Below are 19,177 nucleotides of genomic sequence, written 5' to 3'. Positions count from 1 at the left end.
CTTTGAGCTGACATGAAAAAATCATTTTTACATGCAATATTTGTAAAAGGGTTAAAAACCATGTTCAGGTCATGGCATGTCTACAATAAACTGGTAACAGCTTGTGATATGATTTCCTAGTTACATCATTTACCAGCCTCTGCTTTTCTTAATTTAGCATTAACAGTTTCAAACAAAACATTTGTTAATGTTTTGTGCATCTTATTTGAAAATTTTCTTTCCCTGTCTGTAATGGTTTGTGCATGGATATTTTGTATAGCACACACAAATTTATAAATTTGTTTTTGTGCAACAAAAAAGTTCACCCAGAGGTACTCCTTTTGTTGTAACAAATTGTATACTGTGTAACTGATGTATTGTTGATTATCAAATATTTTTTATTACTTTTGATATTTGCAAATGAAAAATTTTGATGTATATGCTATGCCAGTATGGGAAATTAGTGGCTTAGATTATGGTGTTAAATTCAGTCAAGAATAGTTTTATTCATAGAGGTACCTTACTTATGCCTTTTATAAATAAAAGATGTGGAGTTAACAACATGGATAAAATGAGAGAGAGAGAGAGAGAGAGAGAGAGAGATGCCAAGACTTCTGTGAACATCTGTTTGTGAAAAGTGTCTGTGTTTTAAGTGAAAGCAAAAACTAATATTTTCAGTAGTGTAGTGTCTTAAATATATGTGTAAAAATAAAATTATTATATATTTTTTTAAAAAGTGATGTAATTTGGAATTAAAATTAATTTATATATCATAATGCTAACTGCAGTTAAAATTTGTTAGAGAATGAAATGTAATGTTCAAATATTTAAAAGTTCATTTTTAAAAGGGGTTAATTTCAGGTGATTAGCAAGGAATCCTGAATTGTTTGATTAGTTGAGTTTGGAATTTTAATTTTTATATTTCTTTTATTGTCTTGCTGTGGAATGTGACAACTTTTTATTGCAGTAATACCCATAATGAAGATAATGGAAACAATAGTGTTGTGAACTAGTCAATAAATGGCCAGGAAAAGCTTTGACGTGGAGAATAATAATCCTGTAGCAATGATAATAATCTGGATTGCAGCTCAATTTGATATAAACTGAAAATGGAAGTAGGTGGGTTTCATATGCTCTTAATTCACTTCTATCTTAATATGTTATATTTGGAATGGATATTTCACAGGCCATATACTAACTCTTTTCTGCCAGCAGTTGTTTGTAATGAATTGAATTATACACAAATGATATAAGTTTCTATTGATCACTTGGAAACCATGATATTTAGCTTGTTTTTCTTCATCTATGTGAAATAGAAATCATGAATGTGTTCATTATGTTAATGAAATTGCCCATTTTGATTGCTTGTCATGAGTGTTTTGCATCTTGTTTTGTTGAAGTATATCCTATTATCTTATTATTCTGCTATATTTAATTCATATATCCAGAAGGGTGATATTCTATTCAGTGCAAATTCATTTATTCTTTTCTGTCTGTTGTAACTGATAGACCCATTTTGTATACTTTTCAGCTTGCTTTTGCTTGATATGGTTAACTTAGATCTATAATGTCAAAATAAAAATCAACAAGTCAGGAGCATGGCACCCTCTGTGGGCAGTTCAGTACTTTTGTAATAAAGGAACTATTTAAAATTTTTCAGTTTGTAGTCTTAACGGATTATGAGATAGAAAGTTGTCTTCCAGTAATCAAGAAATGTTCTGTTATTGAGTAAGTGAATTCTCCACAAGTCCTATTCAGTATCTGGAAAGTTAAAATCCCCTGTGACAGGACATTCTAATTTGCTGGGTCAATCTATTTGTATAGTTTTTTCATCATATTTAGCACAGCTGTTTGTCCTTAACTTTAATTTACTCCTACTTTTGAGTTTTTTTTTTTTTTTCCCCTGAATGCTTATCTTGCACTAGACTGACTCAATATTACACAGATAGCTTGTGTCTGTCAGATCTACTGTTTTAGAATGTACTTCTTAACCAAAAGCATAACGCCTATATTTCTGCATGCCTTTTGCTAACCATATTCAAATTCCATATCCCTAATATCAGAGTGATGTCATGTAATGATATTCCTGTGCACTGAAAATCATTTGTGACTTAACTGGTACTTCAAATTCATGAAATTTATTTACTGTGCTCTTAGGTTATACTTGCTTGTACACTAATGCTTCTAGTATTACTTTATAAGCAAGTATTTGTCTGTCTATTTGTGCTCTTAGTAACTAACTACATAACTGCATGTTCTATGAAGATTACACCAATAGGCCTTGTAATCCTTCATCCCTGTTTTCCAGGTTACAGCATTTCCTAATAGAAGCAGTACAGGAATCAATTTCATCTCTGCTTCTGGCTTTCAATAAAGTATTAGTCTCTGTATCCTTCTCCCCCAGGCACACCTTGGTCCTAGCAGCCCTTGTGTTGTTAAACACCAATACCAACAAGTATCCTTCTGCCCAACTAGTAGCTTTCCAAAACACTACCCAAATAGTATCAGCAAATATTGTTATGTTCCTTCTATTCAAGTATATCTCCTCTCTGTAAAAACAGTCACTTCTGTTAACAAGTGGGCCACACTGAGAAAAATTCTCCCTGCTGAGCCTTTTGTAATTTCTCCAGTTCTGAATTGATTGATAAAAGTTCTTGTCACAAGCTTCCTCTCATGATTAGGGCAAACCCTCAGACATTTTCAAATTGAGCACCAAAGTGCAGTTTTTTCTCAACATCACCAGGAAATAGTCTCAAGTCACCTATGCTTAATATTAGTAGCAACATATTTTGCAGATAATGACGTGCACTACACTACTTTCCTGCTCCGTTGATAGGGCCACTGTCTGTTGTCATCAGTGAGGATGTGTGGCCCAAACTTGGCTGAAACAAGTCACATTCCTAAATTGTGTATGAAACTTGATTGCCATGTCCCACAAGAGATATTAATTTCACAAGCAACTTAAGAGATAGGTAAAGGTTCATCACTCCTGATAAGATCATGAACAGGTGCAAGTGAATTATTGGTTTTTGAAGTTGAAGGGCAATTCAACATCTTGAGTGTGGATTGTCTTAGACAGACAATCCACAATCTTGGTCCTCCTTAACTTTTTGACTTTCTGAAAAGTCTTCAAACAACATATGGCATCTTCTTTGAAAACTGTTTTTCACATTTTGTGGGTTTTTGTTACACTTGCCCTCTATTTGAAACAAAATTCGATGCATTTACTCTCAGTAAAATCACTCATTTTAATATGTGACAGAAAACATAAAACACCTGCTATTCATGGATGCTAATTCAAACTGACTACAAATAAACATGTGCTTCATGCATTACTGGGGTGCCTCCGTAGCCAGGTGGGCAGGAGCAGCAGTGCATAGCACACACTTCTTGATCAGACCGGGGTTCGACCCCACGACCACCAAATACGGAGGATGATGCGGAAAGGTCAGGAAATGATCACCGCATATCCCTGGAGCAATATGGCCTTAGTTGCTAATGCTCCTAAAAACCAAATAACAACAACAACAACATGCATTACTGAATATATACAGTTATTGAATATGTTGTGACAAGCCAATTTCAAGATACAAAGTTACTGAAATTTTTGATTACACCTCATATATGTATTACCTAATATTTATTAAATGTCATGGTATTAATTACACATCCACAGAATTATACAAAAGAAAATATTGAAGAATTATACTTATGCTGTTACTGTTTATAAATTCCTGTTTTTCTTGAAATTTGCTGCAGTATTCCTGGTGTCAACAGGCAACTTTAAGTTACATGTAATTCTTTAAATATTTAGATAATTACAAAAATAAGCAAATGTTTTAGGTTTTTATTAGAAAATTTCACTTATTACATAGAGATAAAATAAAGTTTTCATTTCCAATTTATAGTTAAAAGAGAGAGTGTGTTAGCACTTTCTAAACTGCAAAATTTCATGAAACAGAGTGCAGTTAAGCAAAGTTTGCCATGCCAGTGTTGACACGTGGGACCACTTTCACTTATCCATTTGAATAAAAACACACCTTATTGGAAAAAAATGTTGATGTCAATAATTGACACTGGCTGTGGCTTTCTTGTAGCTGCAGAGACAGCACCACTATTGTTTAATACAACCATATTTTTAACATTTTTTCCATATTCTCTTAGTATTCTTTGATACTCATTTCTTTTGCAAAGTGCAGGGAGATTAGCTTAGAGCAGCAGTTCACAAACTACTGAGATTTACGGACCCTTTCAAAAATCAAAACAAGTTTGTGGACCACTACATGTATATATATATATATATATATATTTTTTTTTTTTTTATGAAAACCCCAACACGAGAGGTATTAGAACCTATAGTACTTGGTACTGTGCTTGGGTTGGAGGTTGAGAAGATGAAATAAGATATTTGTTGACATTAGACTTGAACTTCTTAGGATTGTAATTTTCAGGAAATACGTACAAAGGAAGGTTGTTCCAGAAAACAGCAGTTGAATGAATAAACGAGGAAGATGAAAAGTTGGTTCTGTGAGTTTGAAGTTGGACAGTAAGTGGATGTTGGCTGGTGGCGGCACGTGTTCAGACTGTTTTGAAAGAGAGAGCGGGAATAATAGAAACCAATTCAGAAGAACAGTGCCCGTGGAAGTATCCGTAGAAAAGGCATGCAGCAGAAACAGTACGTCTATGAGACAGCAAGTGGAGAGACTCTGTTAGAGATGAATCATTAATTAACCTAACTGCCCTCTTCTGAATGGAATCAAGAAGCCTGAGAGAGGTTTTGGGGAGCACCACTCCAGAGTGGGAACAATATTCCATGGTAGGGCGGATTTGCGATTTCTACAGAGTGAACAGCTGTGTGGAAGAAAAGTAATGCCAACAACGAAAGAGAAAACCAAGTGTTTTTAGATGCGGAGGAAGCAATATTTGTAATGTGCTTGTGGAGAAGAGACAATCACCAAGTTGTGATCTGAGGTGCCTAAAGGACCTCTCACTTCGACCGTGTATTTAGAAGGATTGTTTGTGAGAAAAAGATCAAGCATGTTGGCTCTATGGTTAGGATTGTCCGGTATTCTTGTAGGTAAATGAATGATCTGTGCCGGATCATTAGTAACAAGAGATTATAAGACAGGATAATCCCCAAAAGAGATATATCGACTTGCCTAGAAATCGGAGTGTCACCAAAGGCAAGAGCAGAAGAATCCTTTTTGAGAGATGTAAAACAAGACTGGGTTTTAGAAGGATTGAAATCAACTAAGTTGTCTTTGCCCCACTAGAGAATTACCTGGAGATCTTCATTTAAGGAATTGGTGGCAGATATTTGAGAAGTTGAAGCTGATTGAGCAGGTCAAGGTTTCTCAAAATGGAAAGTGGAATGCAATGTGCTATCATTGGAAAAACTATGGATAGGATGCCCAGTCAATGGAAGAAGGTCATTAATATAAAAGTGGAAAAGAGTAGGGGAAAGAACTGAACCTTGGGGGAAACCAGCATTAGTGGAAAAGTTAGAAGACAAAGAGCCATCTACCATCACTCTCAGTGAGCGATCAGAGAAAAAAACTGGATAACCATTTAAAAAAAACAGTGTTGCACCATTGCTAAAGTATTGTGTGCCGATTCAGGTGGTCTGTGACTCTCCACAAGGTTCTATTTGGCCTCTGCTGCAGTATCACGAGTCTTTGTGGGGTCCATTCCTTCAGATTCTGTTAGGGCCTTCTTCCCCTCATCCTCTATTCTGGATATCATGACCTCGTCTCTTTCCACTTCAGCTGCTATGGGTTGTATTTCTTCTTGCTCTTCCTCCTCTGGTTCGGTGGTGGTATATTCTTCCTCCTCTGGTTCCATATTCTTTATCCTTTGTAATTGATCGCTCACGTCCTGCTGATTTTTTCCAAAATTGCAGGAGCTATCAGGTTCTTCGTGACGATGGTCCTTCTCTGGTCCGCTATTCTCTGTTTGATGACCTGAGTATTCGGGAATTGTTCCAGCCACTTGGTATGCAGTCTTGCCCTGTAAGTTGTATCGGTCTCCAGCTTCGTTATTTTGTAGTATGCTTGCATGATGCATGTATTCATTTCGATGCTCCACTTCATGCGTTGGCATTTTCTCCCTTCCTGGGTGATCACTAGCGAAGTTGCACAGGTAGCACTTCCAGTTGGTGGGGCTGGATGGTCTTGCCCTTCTCTTGTGGTAGCCATACAGGAGACAGCTCCACTAGTTCCACCGTCATCCTCGGGAGACTGTCTCTGATTTTTCGAACCGACCCCTCTGAGGGGTCAATTATTATTATTATATTGATAGACACACAGACTAATTATTTTTACAATAATACTTTTTATACCCATATGTCCTTATTATCATTGGCACTGCAATGTCAAAGATATTATTAGTTATTTCCATATTGTAGCTATTCTTTCTGTGATACTCTCTCTGAATTATGCCTTGTGTTTTTGTAAGTTATGCCACAGTTTTTACACATAGTGAAATCTTGATTAAATGGGCTATATGGGTATAAGGTGTATCAAGTAAATCTGATTGTCTATTAAATATGAAAGAAATGTGTGTATGTATATATATATATATACAGGTAACCCTCGCTATTCGCGGGGGTTACGTTCCTGAGAAATGCCGCGAATACTGAAAACGCGAATACTGAGTTATGGCTCCCATAGTAATAAAGGGGTTCCGTTCCAAAGTATGAAATATATAAGAAAAACTAGTCTAAAATTTTGTCTATGTATGTATTATATGTACCTTCATAATATGACTATATACATAGACAGTACATAGTGAAATGCAAGCATATGGCATCGAAATGAAAATAAGAAACAATTTAATATTAAATGTAATATTTATTAGAAATTTCAAACAAATCTTTCAAACCAGCGTCTTTGCTAGCTAAAAAACCTATCCCGCCAGTGCTATCACCAGTTTCGCTAAAGCGTTGATAAGGAGTTTTGCGTTTTCACGAATGATGAGTGAATTTAACGGAATTTTATTTTGAGTTCGGTCTTCTATCCACAGATTTAAAGCTTTTTCCATGTTTTCTAATTTAACATCACAAGTTACAGAGGAAATTTTTGAAGCAATTAGCGCGTTTTCACGGACACTACGGCGGATTTTTTCTTCCGATTTCTTGATTGATCGTACCGTTGACTCATTGATTTTATGTTTTGCCACTGAGGAATTAGAAATTTTATCTAATAACTCAATTTTCTTCGCTAATGTCATCACCTTCTTTGATATTTTCACATTTCTCTTGTTATTCGTAGTGATATTTTTGTAGGGGTTAGAAAGAACTTGTCCACAACAAAGTCACTTTCTTCCGTTAACACACTCGAAAAAGTCTGTTTTTCACCGCAAAACGGTAGATTTATCACTTTTGTAAGCATATCAATTTATAAATTGATAAATTTATTCAATTTATAAGCATATAAATTAAAAGCAAACGACGAAACCTTCCATGACAAGCGCATAACACATATTGAACAAGGATTAGCGAGAAACATCCACGCTCGCGATTTTGTCACCCCTCTCCCCCCACCCACTGAGCGCTGTTTTGACCGGGAAAGATAATTTTAGCCACTCCCATGTTTTTTTTTATGGCGGAAAATATTCATGGCACTTTAAAATTCACATTTTTTAGGTTTCATTTTATATTAAATCGGCGATCGCGAATACGCAAAACCGCGAATACAGATACCGCGAATAGCGGGGGTTTACTGTATATATAGTCTTTAAAGTTGCTACAGTGTTATGAAAAAGTGCTGTACTGTCAAATAAGCACAGCTATAATATTGTATTTTACTGCTGTGTAAAGTCGAAGAGTTTGAGATTTTGCTATCCCATAGTGGCGACTCTGGCTGAGGCTTTCTCAGAGTTCAAAGGTTTCTCAAGCACCCTTGCTGGAGTTTCAGATGACACCCTACTGATATCTGACCCTTATGGCAGGCTGGTGGAAGGCGATGGTGAATAAGTCCTATCAGTGAAAATATTTTAACTGAAGATAAATACCATCAAAATAAGGCAGTTACATCACCAAGTCCTGTACAAACAAAAAGCCCAGTTCAGTGGATGCCATCTGTTATTTCTGAAGTCCATTAAATTGAATTTCATTGAAGTGTGGGTTTACTGTATCATGTCTTATACTTCTCCTGTATGTAAGACTATCAGAATGCTTCGTAATTATATAACAGCAATTAATGGGACATATATCTTGGTCAAAAACAAGTAAAACAAACAAAGTTCATACGAACCTGGGTCTCTTTACTGAGATACAGCCACTACAAAGTGTATGACAATTAGGCAAAATCAGTAAGCAGATCTCTGAGTAATGACATTCTCAATAAACAGCAGTAATAAAATTAAGGAGGCCTGTGGTACTGGGTTCCATAACTGAGTAAAGAAACTCCGTGCAACCGATAAGAAAAGTAACTGGGTTTAATAAGTAATTAACAGGAGCTTTTGAGATTTAAGTATCTGTTTGTCAGCTGTGTGAATACATACATAAATATAAAATGTTACAAAAGGAATGTGCAGAGCGTAGTCATGTTGAGTAAAAAGAGAGAGCGTGCACAAGGATATGTGAATGCTAAAGCATTACAGTGTAGAACTAGGTGATTGTTGTAGATAGATGCTGGCTGCATACATGGACTGATTGCCAGTGTTTGTCATGCTGTAATACTGCAGACTCCATGATTGGTGTAGCCACACACCTCTATTGCAGTTAAAAACACTATGACAACCAGATATGTGCAGTGACTCAAGCCATAGTCATTGATAGTAGTGGCAGGATTGGTCAGCCACCTTGGTATCACGTCTGGGATTCAGGTCGTGTTCCATCAACCAATAATGCTCTGCAACTGCAGAGTTTTGTTTTTGCCTTCAAATAAAATGGTTTACATATGTTTTTAGGCAAAATTTAAGTTTAGAAATCGTAAAATCTTAATGATAATACTTAGTCCAATTTAAACATCAAATTCAAAACTTTCAGCCCAAATATGACAAAAAAAAAAAAAAAAAAAAGGTCCAGATGACAAATAGCCTAAATCTAAAAATACTTTTTAATGCTTTTATTAAATCAACTTTTTATTATTCATTTATTTTAATGTTTGTGAATGTTTTGTGAATATTCTTCAAGAGTGTCAACTAGCATTGAGCCTGTACAGTTGGTACAGGCTTCACAAGAGGATGGCTTACTACAACACCTATTATGCTTGTGTATTTAGTAACATGAGTTATTTGCCTTCTTTTTTTTTTTTTTTTCACATGAGCTATGTCATTTGTTGCAATTCCAAAACATGTATAGAAAAAAAAAAAGTTCATTATCAAGTGCAGTTTAAAGCACTTTTTATTGCAAAAAGCTGAGTATTACTTTCTCTGTAGCATAATTTTCATTATAGGCCATACTTATGGTAATGAACTGCTACTGTACTGGTGCCTCCGTAACCAGGTGGGTAGGAGCAGCAGTGCGTAGCACACGCTTCTTGATTAGACCGGGGTTGGAGCCCGTACCCACCAAATACGGAGGATGCGGAAAGGTCAGGAAATGAATCACTGCATATCCCTGGAGCAATATGGCCTTAGTTGCTAATGCTCCTAAAAACCAAATAATAACTAATAATAACTGCTCTACTGGGAAAAAAAGTGAAAAGCTGCAGCTGAATTTTAATCATCTTAGTGAAGACGACAAACAGTTATTGTTGAAGTGAATAGCAACTTACTTCATTTATTTAGAATCGGTTTTGAAATTTAACTTTGCAATAGAACTTGTGTATTTGTAATAGAACTTGTGTAGTGTTATTTGCATCTGTGAAACTGTGTAAGTGTAAATGTCGTAAACTGTTAAATTATTATAATTATAGGCTTATTAAATGTAATTATTGTGTATGACCTGTTTAAATTTTAGTTTGCTTTTGACAAGCAAGTTTCTCCATTCCTGCATATAATATATTCCAATTCATCTGTAATGCTACTAAATAACACTGACTTGAATCTATAAAATGCCTTTATTATGATAATATAAAATAAAATAAAACACATGCGTACTGATCGTAAACTGTATATTAAAATATTAAAATAAAATAAAATGTTTTATTTTGTTTTGTTTTTGAACCGTGCACAGACACCATAGTTCATGTCGCAGACCTGCTGAGACGTATTTGGTACATATAGATTGTCGGTCATCCTGCAACCATTATAGCTGATGAAGGTGGCCGCTGCTGCTGAAAGCCCCTGTGTTAGTGGTTCTAGTGATTTTAAACAACTTTTATTGCTTTTAATTTTATATATTTTATTGTATTTTATTCTTGTTATACAACATTTATTTTATTTTGTTTTAATATTTTAATACGCAGTTATATGATCAATATGCATGTATTTTATTTTATTTTATATTATCATAAGAAAGGTGTTTTATAGATTCGAATCAGTGTTATTTAGTAGCATTACAGAGTTCCTGATTCCAGAGGCCTTCTCAATGAAATATAATATATTGTTTGAATGAATATATGGCACTTTTTTTTTTCTTTTTTCAAAATAAAAAGAAGCCAACATTGTGTAATATTCTATCTTTTAAAAAGTCAAATTTAATATTAAAACATTTTGCATTTTAGCATTAGGCCTTCCTGGCCATGCTCCCTTGCATGGTCCTTTGCCTCCATTCATGGGGCAGGAGGGAGAAGAGACCTCTGGTATCCTCCCATTGCCCCCCCCTTTCCTCTTGTGGGTCTTGGGTCTGTTCCACTGACTTGGGGATCATCTCTATGGACCCCATATCTCTGTCTTCCCCCCAACCTTCAGTCTCTTCCCCCTCTCTAACTTACAACTGGCATCTGAATAATCTCTAAATTGCTTGAGCTCTATATCCAAAAACTTAATATCATCAAATTGAATAACTAGTACTTTTGGCTGACCCCTATCTATAGCATTGTGTGGGTTTTTTTAGGTCCTACCCATTGAAATCTCATTTAATTATGTGGAATGACCTGATCTGCCAGAGTAGATAACTATAATACTGGTGTACCTGGTCTGCCTCCACAGGGCAGAGTGTGGGCAATGTTTGGTCCCATTAGGGGCCCAGCGACTAAATGACTAGAATAACAATGGTACACGACACTACACATATACAAAATCCATACACTTTTAAACCTATGGCATTGACAGTGTTCTGTTTCATACCCACAATGTATACTATGCGGATATGGGAGAAACCCCTAGTGCCGTTTCATGCTAAAACACACTTAGCATTTAGTTTCTTCATTACAGCAGACTCTCAATTAACCGGGACACTTCAAGACCCCAAAATAAAAAAAAAAAAAAAAAAAAAAAAAAACATCCACTGGAAATTGTAAAATTCAAGTAATAAATAGAATAAGTATAAACAGATGTTTTGCAAGTTGTAAATAAGCGAAAAGAGCGGCATTATAAGACGTGATTGGGAGATGAATGTAATGGCACTTATTATCCCGCAACCCCCAGCTGTTTTCATACCTGCTGCTCAGAAAAACAATAGAAAGGGAACAAATGTTTAGTTTGCTTTAGTGTGTTGCGTGCATTGTTGTGTTCCGTCGCACTGCAAAAAGACAAATTTTGTTTCATTATTTATGTCAGGAGTGTCAATTTTTTTTTTATAGTAAATATATTTTTTTTTGTTTAGAAATCATGAAAATGATGGGTAAATGCAAAAGAGTTGTGCTTTCAATTGAACAAAAACTTTTAATTATTCAAAAGTTTGAAAATGGCGTGGTAAGTTTTTGTTTTTTATCTGTCACCATATTTTTTAGGTACATTGTTGTACATTTTTCGATATTTTTGGATTAGCTGGGAAATCAGTTATCAGGGATTTTATTTTTGCCATCTATCCTGGAAAATCGAGAGTCTACTGTATTTATTAAATGCATTTTCTATATTGTGTTACCATCATGTTTATTATTTATTGAATGTTTACTGAATTAACAATTTTTAAAATGTATATTTGCATATATTGTTATATATTCTGTTAATATAATTAAACACAAAAATTAAGAAAATTAAATCAGATAAGTTATTTGTTTTGGATCATAAAGGAATGACTTCAGACAAATTAGTAGCATGTCTGAGCTGCCAGCCTTTGTGATGGACAGCTGAATGAGCAAGCAAGTGCCACTTTGCAGTGATAGCAATGTGCAGTTGAGATTTTTGTGTCCAGGTGATGTGCCAGAAGTTAAGCGACTCTGTATAGAATGGTTCCCTATAGAGTAAGTACAAGAATGGACATTTATTATAAGTACAAAAATGGCTTTTATTTATTACAGTCTTTCTAATTCTTTCATTAGTTTCAGATGGGGTGACTGGAAGTCTTCTTTCTCTTGGATTGTCCCTATTCTAAACATAATCAGTGTTCCCAGAAAAATTTTGTGATTGCTGTTTTGCCCCATTTTTTGTGTATGGCAATTTTCGTAACTAAAATATGTAGTAAAAAGCAATAATGTATAAACTTATTAATTTAGGATGGCAGTTTACATTATCATGATAAATAATAACACCAATGCGTTTTACATCTAACATTATTAAAGTGCTTATTGGCAATGTGCTGATATAAAAGTTTACTTAAAGAAAAACATGAGCAAAATTGCCACTGCAGGCAGGACTGTGTCGAGGCTTCTAAGTGCCCAGAAACAGAGCCTTTACTACATAAAAAGATCACAGTAATATTACTGTTGTATTTTGCTACCCCTGAGAGCTGGTATCCAGCTTTCCATGTTAACATAAATACACAAATATTTGGAATACTGTGTACAAGTATTGAGACCTCATCTGGAAAGACATTGAGCTTTTTGAAAGGGTCCAAAGACAGGCAAATCACATGGTGAATTGGAAAAAAGGGTAACCATATGAGGAAAGACTTTGATTATGTGGGCTACAGAGCTTGGCAACCAGGCACCTCAGAGGGGGACCTGATTGAGGGTTTTAAGGCTCTGTGAGGAGTTAATAAAATGAGCGAAGGCGGAATTTTCACTGTTATAAAGAATTCCAGAACTAGGGCCTGTAAATTAAGATTACAGAGGAAGGGGTTTAGACTAGTAAGAAGTTTTCTTTTAGCCAGCAAGTTTATTGACTACTAGAACAAGTTGCCTATGCAGGTTATTTGAGGCTGATAGTTTGAAGAAAATCAAAGATTAACTGGACAGTTACCTACCTGAGGAGGGAAGTGCATAATTTGTATTTCTTATCTACTTTTTTTTTTTTTTTGCCAGTGCATCAAAAGTGCATGGCTTTATTGCACTATATGGCTAAATTACTTCCCAGAAGAAACCTTTTTCTGTAGTTTATCAGTTTCCAATCACACTAGAAAAAATATTTACCAAGTGTTAAGTGACTGGTAATGTGTACAAATATAGCAAGACATTACATTGAGAATTTGGTCTGCTTTTTATTCAAAATCTCGAATTGTCTCGAAAAGACAGGACACCACAGTATGGGCTTTCTGAAAGCATAAGGTACATTAAATGAAATGAACTTGAGTAATGCATCAAAAATATTCTTTCTAAAACTAGGATGGCCAAATTTTCAGGGATGAAAACTGAATGAATGAATTCTGAACATGGAGAAAAAAAAAATTGGGACTTAATGTACTTAGAAGGAGAAAAAATATGGTGCATCATCAGGTTTGTTGGTTGCTTTGGATTTTTATGGTGCAAAAACAACTATGATTATAATGTGCCACAGCACGCCCCACCAAGACCCATCTATAAAAATCTGGATGATATATAATCTTTACCTCCCTAGTGTTTTCTATGCATTTTCATATTAGCAACACTAGTGTTATTTCATAAAACATATAGTTCCATAATTTATTTTGCACAAATAGTTCCATAATTTATTTTTGCTTCAAGTAAAATTACCAATCAGTTAATCCTGTTGGTAATTTTTAACTATAATTGCAGCTGATGTTGCAATTTTTTGAATACAAAAATAAAACACACACACACATGATAAATAATCCTTTTCATAAATATTTTTTGTTTAGATGTCATTTTTGTTTTATAGCAAAATTATAAAATTCCAAGCAAGTAAATTTGTAATCATTTGTTACTCATAGAACTGCTTCTGCCGAAGAGACTTCCATTCGGTTTTACTCTTCTGACCAGTGTATATTAAATGATAATATATTGGCATGATATGAAGGAATTGAATGTGACATATCACACAGCTTGATGTCTTCTGTGTATTGATCTACCCGATCATAGTTTAAAGAAATTTTTCCCCTTTTCATACCCATTTTTCTTATCACTGCTAAGAAAAATGGGTATGAAAAAGAGTAAAGCAACATCCTGCAGCACCTTAATTTAATTCTTCATTGGAATACTGTTTGGTAAATAAATACAGGTAGGACTCGGTTTACAATGCTTCAATTTACGCCCGCTTCACTTTTGTGCCTCTCACAGATCATGATTGGAAGAAGTGATGAGTCATGACTCTGCTCGACTTCCTAGACACAGATGGTCCTGACATTGTAATAAAGCTATAATACTGAATGATAAATTACGGCCTAAAATTTTAATAATTAAACAAAAAAATGGAATATAAAATGGGACGAGAAAAAGAAAATTACATTAACCCTGGACTAAGAACTGAAAGTGAATTGACAAACATGCACTGGTGTCTAGAGTACAGGATGCTTCTTTTTATTAATACGTATTTTCAAATACAGATACTGTACATATCTACCACCATGCCCCAAAAACACGTTATCAAGTGCATCTGGACAAGAGACTAAAAAACAATGTAAATCATGGACAGTCGAAGAAAAAATGGGAGTTATTTGGCAAATGGAGAAAGTTGAAACTCGGTCAGATGTGTGTGTGTATGTGTGTCAAGCTTTCAATTTAGTACCATCAACTCGATACTTGTAGATTACTTAAAATACCATTTATAATTGACTTAATATGATAGCATAGCTTAATTTATTATGGTACTCACCTTTTTTTATAATCTGCAATTGATGTTTGAATAGGGTGGATGATAATTTTAATTTAAATTAGGAGTAAGTATTGACAACCAAGGACGAAGACGTGCACTTCTACTTCCTTGCGCATATTTTAACTTCTGTTTTTAAACCCCAAATTACTTACTCCTAATTTAAATTAAAATTATCATCCACCCTATTCAAACATTAATTGCAGATTATAAAAAAAAAAAAAAGAAAAAGGTGAGTACCATAATAAATTAAGCTATGCTATCATATTAAGTACCATCAACTGTAACAACTATAATGAAAAATGCTGAGACCACAAAGCAATCTTCCCAATTAGCAGTCAATATTCGTGCGGGATCCTCTTACTACCCCTATTCCTGGAATAAAACAGTTGAAAAAATGGAAAAGCTGCTTGTCATGTGGATTGATGACATGATCCAGCATCATCTTCCTCTAACAGAATCACTTATCAGGTATAAAGCAAAATCATTGAAGAGGATGGTTCTAATGATTTTACTGCTAGTAGAGGATGGTTTTTTAGATTCAAGAATAGAACAAAAATCCATAATGTTAAAATGTCAGGAGAAGCAGCTAGTGCTGGTATTACAGCTGCAAATAAATTTCCAATTTATGTTTAAAAACTTGTAGATGAAGAAAAGCTTATCCCAGACTTAGTTTTTAATGTAGACGAAACAGGCCTCTAGTGGAAAACGCTGCCGAACTGCACCTTCATTACTTGTGAAGAGTGTTATGCCCCTGGGTTCAAGGCAGCCAAGGACCGTTTGACTTTGTTGTTGGGTAGCAATACTTCAGGAACTTTCAGATTAAAACCTATGTTAGTTTATCATTCAGAAACACCACGTGGTATGAAGGGAATCATGAAAACACAGCTTCCTGTCTTATGGCATTCCAACAAAAAGGCCTGGGTTACCCAGACAATTTTTAGTGACTGGTACACGTATTTTTGTCTGCTGGTAAAGGAGTTCTGTATGAAAAATAGATTTCCTCATAAGGTTTAGCTGCTGCTGCTGGACAGTGCCCCTGGTCACCCTCCGGATTTGAGTGATTTGAATACCAGTGGCCTAGAGATCAAGATTGTCTTCCTTCCACCAAACACAATCTCACTTTTACAACCCATGGATCAAGGAGCAATATCCACCTTCAAGGCTTATTACTTACGGAAAACACTCAAGGGAATTTCTAAGGCTATTCAAGTATCTGATAATGTCACGTTGAGAGACTACTGGAAGTCATATGACATTATGAAAGGGATCTCCAACATTTCAGCAGCATGGAGTGAAGTGTCAAAATCATGTATGAATGGCATCTGGCTGTAAGCTTTGACCTGACTGCATTCTGAATTTGCAAGAGCATGACACTACCCTTGCATCAATAACAGAGAATGTGACAGAGATAGCAAAGGAAATAGGACTAGATGATGTATAAGCTGGTGGTATAAATGAGTTCCTTGAGAGTCATGGTGAAGAGCTTTCAACGGAAGATTTAGAACAGTTAGCTGAACAACTGTCCAAAGAAGACACAGAGGAAAGTGAAGGTCTTTACAGTGTCGGTTAGGACACTAACAGTGAAATCAATGCAATAGGCTATTGCTCTTATTAATAAGGGATGTGAGATCTGTAACAATGACCTCAACTGGGAGCAGAGCTCTACCATTAAGGGAGGAATTTAGACAGTTCTACAGCCATACTATAACTTATCAGAAAAGAAGAAAACCAAACAGATATCTATTCTATCGTTTTTAAAGCAGTAAATTTTCTTTCTTTTTCTTAAGCATTATACAATTTTCAATACGTAAATTTTATAAAATAAAACATTTTTCAAATACATATTTTGTTTCTTCAAACAGGCCTCTGAGGTTGGGTATGTTCATATTGTAGTTTTAAATGTTTTTCACCAACCTTATGTAGAAATAAAACACAAAGAAAACAAAAACTGGAATCGTGATAACTGTATTTATAATAAGTTATATTTGTCTGTATTTACAATAAATTATATTTAACTTTACAACTAAAATATATACATATAAAATATACATTAAAATATACTGGGTTAAGAACAATAAAATACATTAAAATATACTAAATTAAAATCGATAAAACCAAAGCTTTCGAAGGCTCCTGCCTTCTTCTTCAGCGGTATTTTCTTTGTTCTGCGGTGCGTCTTTAAATACCAGCAGGTTCACGGTACTCATCACGTGTTTCATTCCCACGTGTTCCGTTCTCTTGTGTTACGGAATCGGAAGTGGCTCGAGAGTGGGTCATGTGGAACCGTTCATCCCTTCTGAGGATAGTAGCCTCAAAGAGGGGATGGATCCGCATTCCTCTATCTCTATTAATGTTCACTGTGGAACAGATCCGCAAACTCTCAAGCCACTTCCGGTCCCAGAACTTATTCGCCCGATCGGTGATGATAGCCTCGTCCGGGGAGAAGTGGTGCTGCTTCTCCCAAAAATGCTCGGCCACAGCGGACTTACCATAGTCCGCACTTCTTATTGCCTTAGTGTGCTCCCCCAGACGGTCTTTTGAGACGGCGTTTTGTTTCCCCTACATAACACTCCCCACAATCCGGGCATCTAATACTGTATACGACCCCACTTGCATTCTCTTTTTGAATGGGGTCCTTTACTCGTGACACGATTGTGTGCAACCTCCGCCCCGGAAGCTGCACACAACGTGTCTGATAATTTCTTAGTATTCTAGTTATGTGATCGGTTAGACCCGGATAGTAGGGAATATATGCAGTGGATACTGGCGTAAAAGATTCGCCTCTCCTCTGATTTCCTTTAATATATTTTTCTATAATCCTCTGGGGGCAGCCACATTTTGTAAGATCTGTTGTGACACGTTCATACTCTATCTTCCTATCCTCGGAGGTACTACAGTGTGATTTTGCCCTGTCAACTAATGTTCTAACCACACTGTTCCTATGATGGTTGGCCTGAGCTGAATTGTAGTGCGAATATTGACCTTTACACATCGATTTCCTATAGACCTTAGTCTTTAGTTGTTGGTCTTCCCTACAGACCAACACATCTAGGAACGGCAAAACTCCTCCTTCTTCTGCCTCCGAGGTAAATTGTATGAATGGGGAGAAGCCATTTAAAATATTCAACACCTGATCTTCACTCCCCTTTCGAATAATTGAAAACGTATCATCTACGTATCTTTTCCAGGGGCGCATAGGGAGAACACTAACATTAAATATTCTAGCCTCGAGCTCCTCCATAGCTAAATTAGCTATAATTGCGCTAATGGGGGAGCCCATGGCTGTACCGTTAACCTGCTTATACATAGTATTATCAAACACCATAGTGGTTCTTGAGAGGCATAATTCTATACCTTTCTCAATATCCTCTAAATTTAATTGTGTTCTAGTATTTAGAGTAGTATCTCTCCGTAAGGCCATGTGTGCACAACGCACTCCATGGTCAATCGGAATACAAGTAAATAGAGATTTCACGTCGAAAGATATCATAATTTCATTCTCTTCTATGCGTTGGCTTCTAATAAAATGCACAAAGTCTTTGCTGTCCTTAATACTAAATTCAGAAAGTCCTACTAATGGAGATAATAATTTGGCTAAGAAACCAGATAGTGCATATGTGGGACTGCCTATAAATGAAACTATGGGTCTAAGTGGTACACCCATTTTTATGAATTTTGGGCAAGCCATAAAATCTTGGTATTTGGCTCCCTGTAGCATGCAGTACCCAATATTGTTCTTTGGAAATTTTGCTAGACTTAAGCCAACTCTGTACCATTCTATTCACTTGCCGTTCCAAGCTAAGCAGTGGACTTTTCTGAATAACCTTATAGGTTGTATGATCATTCAATAAATCCAACGCCTTATTTAGATATGCTTCCTTATCAAGAACCACCGTTGCCCTACCTTTGTCCGCGGGTAAGACCACAATGCTATCATCTTCCTTGAGGCTTTTTAGCGCTAATTTTTTTTTTGCTTCACATTGAGATTAGAGGGGGCGTTTTTAGCTTGACTGAGGATGGCTGCTGTTTTAACTCTAATTTCATTAGCCATATCTTCGGGAAGTTTATTTATAGCTCTTTCCACGCCCATTGCTATTTCTGCAACGGGTATTCTGGACGGAATCATGGAAAATTTTGGTCCTAAATTTAGAACCTCCAATTGATCTTTAGTTAGTTGTTTACTGCTCATATTCACTATAAAATCCTTGGCAGTACTATCACTATTGCCTCTAAACCTGGT

General features: G+C 35.7%; 1 protein-coding gene across 1 annotated transcript in view; it reads left to right on the top strand.

Annotated features, from left to right (window-relative positions):
* Positions 1-19,177, top strand: part of Naa60 (N-alpha-acetyltransferase 60) — a 93,779-nt gene that overhangs the window by 28,072 nt on the left and 46,530 nt on the right. The window contains exons 2-3 of the mRNA XM_090388451.1: positions 947-1,098; positions 12,042-12,212. Of these exons, the coding sequence (XP_090244577.1) occupies positions 12,103-12,212 (110 nt within the window). The 5' untranslated portion in view covers positions 947-1,098; positions 12,042-12,102. The remainder of the gene's footprint in view (positions 1-946; positions 1,099-12,041; positions 12,213-19,177) is intronic.

Source organism: Mastigoproctus giganteus, chromosome 14, assembly GCF_048544385.1.
Source record: "Mastigoproctus giganteus isolate SK-2022 chromosome 14, ASM4854438v1, whole genome shotgun sequence".
NCBI lineage: Eukaryota > Metazoa > Arthropoda > Arachnida > Uropygi > Thelyphonidae > Mastigoproctus > Mastigoproctus giganteus.
This window is presented reverse-complemented; position numbering and strand designations above follow the sequence as displayed.